This window comes from Rhagoletis zephyria, unplaced genomic scaffold (assembly GCF_001687245.7).
Source record: "Rhagoletis zephyria isolate East Lansing unplaced genomic scaffold, Rhagoletis_zephyria_1.1 Rzeph_scaffold_16771, whole genome shotgun sequence".
In the NCBI taxonomy this organism is placed as follows: domain Eukaryota; kingdom Metazoa; phylum Arthropoda; class Insecta; order Diptera; family Tephritidae; genus Rhagoletis; species Rhagoletis zephyria.
The window spans coordinates 2,226-11,532 of record NW_016173835.1 but is presented as its reverse complement, the minus strand read 5'-3'; the positions used below and the strand labels follow the sequence as shown (position 1 = coordinate 11,532).

Sequence of the window (9,307 nt, the reverse complement as noted above, 5' to 3'; positions counted from 1 at the left end):
AAGGATATGAATCAACTTTTTTAATTGACCCACCCTAGTATGTATGTATATCGAAAAATTTGTCGCTGGTGATATCGATTATTACGTCAATAACTATATCGATAATGGTATTGATAGATGTATCTAAATCGAGTTCATTACCATATTTAGTATGCTGGAAATCGTGAGTAATAATAGATAATATTTTGACTCTTATACTTTTGCTTAGTGTTTGGTCGAGCCCGTTCTCCAATTTGTGGTGAGCGTCCTGATGTTATAACCATATATGGTTTTACGGTAAAGAAATACACTTGGAGTTTTGCCATCGCCTTCCGAAGTGCGACCGCTGTTAGAAAATTGGTTTTCTAATTTAAACGTAGCTCGGACCAATGACTGAACCTAGGTCTTACGGAGTGGTAGTATGTACCTCCAACCACTAAGCTATAGCGACTACGGAAAACGTGAATATACCAAGTGAACCTTTGAAATATTTGTTTGCCATTCTTTGTATTAAATTCATTTATTAGCAATGGAAGTGTCAGTCAGAAGAATTCTGAAATTCCAATAAGTAGCACTCTATGGACTGTGTGGGCTCGAAAAAAATTATCAGAAGATCGACATATGTATGTATAACTATATCGATAACTATTTTGTACGTTGATAGTGGCATCGATTATAATAACATACGTAACGTTAAATATGTTAAAATACTGGAATTAAATAAAAATAATAGGTCTCTGTTTGGAGCAACAATTCCATAATCTTGACCACCGCGCGACAGTTTGATTTCATTTGTGATAATTGCATTTTAATATAATATTTGTATTTAATGGATCTCAAGTACGGTTCATTGCAAAACAAATTAAAACTTTACTCTCAAATTATTTTTCTTCGCAAACAACAACAAAATGCCTACTTTTGAAACTTTTTCTTTGCATTATCTAAACAACTTCTACTACCTGAGATTAAAAACAGAAGAAAACTCAAATGAAGAAGAAAGAAAATCATAAACAATTCGTGGAAATTCGGTGGCAAACAATTATTTGGAATATCGTTTGAATGCAATTAGAAGACAATTTGCAAAACTTAATCAGAACAGGAAAATTATTTCAACAGAAATAAATTCTCTTGGTGTGAAAATTCTAAAATAAATGACTTAAATGATGCCATCGAAAAACTAAATAGTGTAAGAATAAAAGTGCAAAATAAATAGCAGCACTGACTGAATAGGACAACCGGGAAAGTTGAAGCCAAGCTAAGGCAACGAACCATTAGTTGATGGCACAGTAGAGTCAAAGCAGGAAGTAAAAAGTTAAAAGCAAAGCAAGCATTTCGCGTTTCCTGCCACTTAACGGAACGTTAGAGTGCAATTCGCGAATATGCGTTTGACTTGGCTGCAACCAAACTACCCAAAAAACATTTAGGTTAGAGGACGATTAGATATTGATTCGAATTCCAATGTGTTTCTCTAAGGTAGAAGATTAGGTGATGATTAGAGAAATTGGCGAGAATTGTAGCTTGTTCTACAAAAATGGAACTTAGTTCTCAGCTATCAAGACAGAGGTTAGATCGTATCCTAACGTATGAATTCTAATTGGCTTCTAATGTCTAGTGTTTTTCTAATAATTCTCTAATCGAATTCTAACAGTATTGGCACTGCAAATATTTCACAATATATGCATAAATTTGTTTCCTAATATTTTACCGCAAATGTTTTATAAAAATATGGTTCATTCTACAACAAAAAACATTAAAATATAATTTCTAAACTTTGTGAAAAACTACCGAAAATTCAGCATATTTTCAACTTTTTTATCAGATTTTTTAGAATTTTTGAGTTTGCAGTAAATTCAAGTAAAACTACTGCAAGCTCGGAGTTAGTCAAAAATCGTATTGATTTTTTGAGAAATTTTTTTTATTGAAGATGTTTTGCATTTTTTCCATATAAAGTATTTGCGAAAAAAAATTTTGTGTGGAAGAGACTGCGTGAAAAAAATTGCCAAAAATCAACGGTAATTCCTAGCTACTTAAACCTTGTACTTTATTAAAATAAAATAAATTGGGCTGCAAATCTGCATACTTAAAAAAAAAAATCTGATTAAAAAGTTGAAAATTTGCATAATAATTTGCTGAATTTTCGCGAGATTTGCACAAAGTTTAGGATTTATATTTTTATGTTTTTTGTTGTGTGGAATGTACCATATTTTTATAAAAAATTGGCGGAATAATATTAGAAAGAAGTTGTTGCATATACTGTGAAAAATTTGATGTGCCAATACTTTTTGCCGGCACTGTAGTTCTATATACTCTGATTTTCGATTCGATTCACTACATTAGAATTCAAATGTAAAATCAAAATATTCCTTTAACGTTAGAGACTCTGTGTTTGCTGGGTACGCGATGATGCTCCTCCACTCACCTGTAGTTGAATATCAAATTGAGAAACGCCATTAACAGTCCAATTACGTTGAGTATTAATTTAAACTTTTCATAGTCATCTTTGTAGCGAACTTTGTCGTTTCTGTTCAGAATTGATACGTTGACATCGCCGAGTATGATCTGGAAGGGAAGAACATTGAGGCAAGAAATTAATAAAATTAATGCATAGGTAAAAGATATATGTAACTTATACGAAGTTGGGAAATATGAAAGAATGAATGTATGTAGTAGGTTCTGATTAATATTGGATTAGGGTTAAAAATGAAAAAGAGAGGACAGAAGAAGTGCCTTGAGAAAGTACTGAATGGTACGCGTAGAATAAAAGTTTTGCGAGCAAAAGGAAAAAAGAAGAACTTTTATGTAAATACACATAATATGCACATATTATGTACGTACACATTTATGTGGTAGGTAATGAAAAATGTCTGAAAAAAACTGAAGAAGAACTAAGCCAGAAGCAGTGACTTTGAAACTACCGAATTCTATGTGTGTAAATATGTAGTACTGTACCAGCGGTCAGCCAGCCAGCCCACGAAAAACTTTGGAAATCTTTAAATATATCATAGAAAAAGCACAATATAAATAAATAAAAAAAGAAACCAGTACTAAAAGGTGTGGAAGAAGGATATACTACCATCGACCGATTTGTCAAACTGCAATCGAATGCTCATCGAACACTTAGCAGATACGGAAGGATTCCAAAGCAAACAAATTGTTGAGATTTGCATTGCAAATTGTTTGCTGACACCAGCTAAACAATCAATGGATAATAGCTATGAACGACAGAGCGTGACTCAAAAATCAAATGTTGTTGAGCTATATCTATACCAACAACAATCGAAATGCAAAAAAGGCAAAGTGCGAATGATGCAAAGGAATATAAAAAAATTAAAATGGACAGTGCTTAGTTTCATAAATAACCAGAAAAGGTCAGCGGAAGTTAAAAGAAACGAAGAAGATAACGAAAACAAAACAATTATAAAAAGAAGACACCGAGTGAATTTAACGCAAACAAAATAACAAAAGCGGAATAGCATTCGAAAAGTGCAATATATGTATGTATACTAGGGAGGTCCAAAAATGTATGTGAGAAAATAAAGTAGGAATTTTTATGCTCTCACCCCCTAGGATTGTTCTATAGCGAAAAAAATATATGTAACCATACTTTTTTATTTTGAAATCAAAAAATATTTAGAGGTCGCTGAAAGCGCCCGAAGTTTTCCATGTATTTTATATGGTATGGAATAGTTAAAAATCAATATTTTTCTAGCAGAAAACTCTGTTTATCTGCAGGAGATTCCCAATAATAATACCCAATTGGGGCGACCAATAAAAATTCGTTAGTATTAAAAGAAATGGTTAAATAAAGAATTGGGTATTATTATTGAAAGTCTCCTGAAAAGAACCAGAGTTTTCTGATCGCGAAATATTGACTTTCAAGAATTCGATACCATTTCTATGAAAAAATTTATTTTTCCTATTTAAAAATACATGGAAAATTATGAGGGCTTTGAGCGACCTCTAAATATTTTTTGATTTCAAAATAAAAAAGGAGGGGTATACTTTTTTCGAAATAGAACAATCCCAGGGGGTTAGAGAATTACAATTCGGCCTTTACTGTTTTTGGACCACCTTAATGTACACCATTTGATTTTGTTTTATACACGAGCGCACTTCTGCATAAGGGTATTATAATTTTGTTCACATAACGGTTGCTTGTACCAGCCTAAAGGAATGCTTTAGGAAGAAATACGTTTATAACAAATTTTTGGTAAATGGGCGTGACACCGCCCACTTATGACATATCTGTATATCGGTAACCGTTCCATGAATTTGTATCAAACTCGGAACATTTATTGTACTTGACACATAAAAGCAAGACGTTGAAAATTTTTGAAATCGGATTGAAATTACGCCCACTTTTCATACAACGATAAATTTCAGAAATGCTGAAACTTCAATATTTCGAAATTTAAGGATGCTAAGTTACTCAAAGTTGATACTTACAACAATCCCTTAAAAAGAAATAAACTTATTATGGAATTTTGGAAAGTGGGCGTGATGCCGCCCACATATCACTATATAAGTTTATCTCATTAAATGTAACTGAACATACTATCGCAGATATTTGAAATAGGGGTGAAACCACCCCAGCACACCATGTAACGGTAGTTCTCGGAAATGTGAAAAAACTATATTGAATACTTGCGCCGGGTATATAACGTTCGGCTTCGTACGAACTTAGACTTTTTTACTTGTTTCAAAGCATTTTAAAATTGTTAAATTTTCAAGAAACAGTACTATAAAGAAAAATTTTTGATAATTTTGACATTTTAAATTTTTAAGGACGCTTATATGTATATGGTCCTGTGCAATAACGGCACAATTCTAAATTCCAAAAATGAAAACTGTTACTGCTTCTAAGTGGCTTTTTTCTCTAATCCGTTTCCATCCCTCACTAAAGTCAGCAGTAAGGATTGCTAAACTAAGTACTAAAGATTAGACATGGATTCGACAAAGATTAGAGACATGAGCCACTTAACAGTAGTAAGGGGTTTTAATTTTTGAATTTTGAATGACGTTTTCTTTTCTCGAACAAAATGCCACTTTCTTATATGGCAACATTATCAGAGTGCAACATTTTAAAGAAAGAGCACGCAATATGCATGTAGGGATGCTGAGAAAAGAACATGAAAGCTTGGCCGCCCTGGCGCAGGGCAGAATAAATGCAACATTATTTTGAGAAAATAAAACGCTACAAAATAATTATCCGTCAAATTAATAAAAAAAGGTGTGCTTCATAAATAGAAAACTTTTATCGAAATCTAATATACATACATACTACATCCGTTAATACTATTTTGAAACCATTTTTCAATAATAACTTAAAATTTTATTGTTGGAGCTGCATACTACCAAACAAAGATGAACTTGTCTCTTTGCGGCCCTGTGAGCTCAATATACTACCGAAGCAAAAGTATGTAAACACTTTCACTGCACGTAGATATAACCTTAATATAGCGACAAAATAACGCTTGATATCGATATGGTTTAAGATCGAAATCAATTTGCGATTTTATCGCATGTATATGGTGCCGGAAATTATTCTTTTTTATATTTTTATATATGTACAGTATCGGTCATATCTATAGCACGCCATTTCAAAGTGATATTGTGTGCCACTTATGTTTATTTATTAATTTTTAAGAATTTTCAATTAAAATATAGTTCATTCTCAGACAAATTCGATACAAACCCAAGCTTAATAATTTGTAGAAAGCTACAAAAAAGTGCAACAAATTTTCACATAAATTTCAAACTTTTTTCTCGGAAGTGTTAGAATTTTTTTGAGTACACAGTTTTTTAGCCCCTTCAATTTTAGTCTGATAATGTGCAAATTTGAAGTGGCTACGAATTACCGTTTATTTTTTAGAATTTTTTTTGTCGCATTGGCTTCCATATAATGAATAAACTCAATTTATTTGTATATGGAAGAAATCCGCAACACCTTTGGCGAAAAAAATTCTAAAAAATCAACGGTAACTTTTAGCCACTTGAAACTTGCACATTATCAGACTAAAATTGAAGGGGCTAAAAAACTGTGTACTCAAAAAAATTCTTACACTTCCGCGAAAAAAGTTTGAAATTTAGGTGAAAATTTGTTGCACTTTTTTGTAGTTTTCTACAAATTGTTACACTTGGGTTTATATGGGGTTTGTCTGAGAATGAACTGTATTTTAATTCTTAAAAGTAAATAAATAAACATAAGTGGCACACAATATCACTTTGAAATGGCGTGCTATAGATATGACCGATACTGTATATGTATATTTCTTATATCTTTACTAATTTTTTTTTCGCACTCGTATTAATTAATTTATTTACACATTTAATAAATAATATTATTTATAAAAACTCTTATACATACATATTTTCTATTGAAATTGTTTTCAAATATCCACCTCTGTGTATATTCAACTTACCACAACCAAACCAACAAATCGCAAAAAAAAGTTGGAGATGTTTGGAAAATTGTTATTTCACAAACTAGTTTTTTTTTTTAATTTCATTACATGTTTTTAGTAAAAAAAATTTTAAAATCTTATAAAACGATCTTCAAAAGTAAAATTTTAAAATTCCGCTGCCCAAGGATTCGAGCATTGAATCTCTCGCCAGATTTTGAGATAAAAGCTGGCAAAGAAGCTTTTTTTGTAAGACCTTTGTACCAGAATTGTTCGAACAATCTTGCCCTGTTAGACACCCATGTTTTGAAGCTCAATAAGAAAATTGTCAAGATTTCTTTTGCATTCTCGGTCTCACTTATTTTCTAGCAATCCCGTTATCATGAGGAAATACATCTTTTCCATATAATTCAATCTGGCGTAAAATGTCGTGTCTTTAAGGCGCATAATAAAAGTAGTTAAAGGGTTAAAAATTCGTATAAAAAATTTCCTTCCAATTTCTTTTATAGATCTTTGAAGACAAGTTATCGTTTTCCATTCGATTTAAATACTGTTCGATGATCTCATGGCTGCTTACATGCCAACCTTGCTCAACCACTCCCATTTTTACAATCATGTTTTTCGCGATTGGTCACCAGAAGTGCATCTTTAATAATAAACGAAAGCAAGCGAGCGTAATATCCTTGGATGGCTTTTTTTGATGACCTTTAAGAATATAAATTTTCCTTTTTCCTTCCCTTTTTGTTCTTTCAAACGGACGTTCTCTTTACTATCACTCATCTTCCAATAATTATTAAGTGCCTTTGACTAAAATAATGGAACTCAATACTTTTTACGAATTTTACACAATGCATGCAAAATTTTTTATTTAAACTTTTTTTCCGCATGTCTTTCATACAAATATAGTTCGTATAGCAACAAAAATATAAATAAAACTTCTTAGCTTGGTGCAAAACTGAGGAAAGTTAATAAATTTGCATAGAAATTTGCAATTTTCTAATCAAAATTTATTTTAGAAAATTTTTGAAAATGCATTTTTTTTTTTTGTATGGAAGAAAATTGCACCGTCCGCACAAAATGTTGCCAAAAAATCAACGCAATATTTTAGCAACTTCAAACTTGCAGTTTATTATACTAAAGTTTAACGAGCTACAAAATTGTTTTCTTCTAAACAATCTGATTAATAATGTGCAAATTTATTGAATTTTATTTTTGTTTTTTATTGTAGTATGAACTAGGATAGCCCTATTATTCGATCACAAGAACAAGTTGGTTAATCAGTTGTTCGGGTAATCAATTACTCGAGTAATCAAGTTTTTGATTACTTAATCGAGTTACTTAAAATACGATTACTCAAAAAATAATAATTTTGCTCATTAAATGAGTTTGATTTGGAAAATGCGTGCATATGAAAAAAAAACTGTTTAATTTTCATTTTTGAAAGCAGAAACGTTGTATTCAAAACATCAAGGGACTTCTATTTCCTTATACATATGTACGTAAAGAGTACTTTGAAAATTTGATTACTCATAATGTTCATTACCATAAAGCAAATTATTCAAATAGTTTAGTATTTAGGTAATCAAAATCGTGATTACTCTAGTAACTGAATTTTTGAATAATTGAAAAAAAAACAAAATAGCCGAAAGTATTAAAATAAAAAATGTTACACACATTATGCAAAATTATCTGTGCCAATACTTTTCTCCGGCAGTGTTTTTATGTATGCAGCTCTTAACGTCACCTTTCAAATGACGTTAAGCTTATTGTGATGCGATTAGTATTATCTAAGAAAAATCGTCTAAGCTTTTTGTGGCATAGCCCCTTAATCTTGTCTAGTTTAGCGCTTTAACCATCTAAGAGATTTTGGCCGAATGGCCAATTAATAGTTGTTGATAAATGTGTAAATCAAACATCCATTCAGAGGCAAGAAGTTCAGCTTGAGAGCCTCCCAAATCTATGTTTAATACAAGATCTTAATGTTCAACTACTCACCTTCAGATACAAGCCGGATTGGGCGGGTAGTGACTGTTCGATTTCATGAATCTGTGCTTTTCGCTTCAATGTGTTTTTATGTAATTCCTCCACTTTTTCCTTCTCTTCCGGCGTCTGAGGTGTTTTACATCTGAAATGAAGTGGAAAAAAAACGCAGAACGGATGCATTTAGAATTAATAAACTCACATTAAAGAGATTAGAATTATTTATTTTTAATTTCTTAATTGAGGAAATAATGCAAAATATGAATTTAAAAAATATATATATCAGAATGATGTCATAGTATAAATGGTTATTGCCATTAAAGTCAGCATAGATTGCAACGTGTTGACAATAATTTACAAAAGCGATGGAGCGTGTAATACAATATCAACGATGAAATCATATACGTACATACATACATACATGGTATATAAAACAATAAGAGGTACAGTTGACAGCAACTGGCAAAGGTTAACATTGGTAATTACATACATATAAACATTTAAGTGCGTTGTCGGACGCAATTATTTTAGTGTCACGTTTGCTGTAACACAAAATCTTATCTTTCGTGGGCAGTAAAATCATTGTTGGTTTTTGATGTTTTTTTAATGACCAAGCTAAACGTACTACATATAAAATTTAATGTTAACATGCAGAAATTGGGTAAAGTTCATTTTCTTTACTGATAGCATTTACCATTCGATAATAGATACGATAAGCGAAATTCGGTAAACCCAATGAATAAATTTTGCATTCGAATTTAAATTCGCTTGGTATACACATGGATGTCAATTCCAAATATGTATTTGTAAAGTGAGGGACCAAGAAATGGATGGGTTTTGTTTTTTTATTTTTTTTTGCTATACAACTTTTATTTTCATTTTAAAATATACATACATATATCAAACTTTAAATAAACTAATTTGTTCTGAAATTAGTTTTTCACACG

General features: G+C 31.2%; 1 protein-coding gene across 1 annotated transcript; it reads right to left on the bottom strand.

Moving 5' to 3' along the window:
- Window positions 1-2,398: 2,398 nt before the first annotated feature.
- LOC108379608 (transmembrane protein 120 homolog) lies at window positions 2,399-8,543 on the bottom strand (the record flags this gene model as incomplete). Its single annotated transcript, XM_017635960.1, has 2 exons — window positions 8,376-8,543; window positions 2,399-2,538 (listed from the first exon to the last, which is right to left on the bottom strand). Coding segments are annotated over exons 1-2 (308 nt in total), but the record flags the coding sequence as incomplete, so codon positions are not given.
- Window positions 8,544-9,307: the final 764 nt, after the last annotated feature.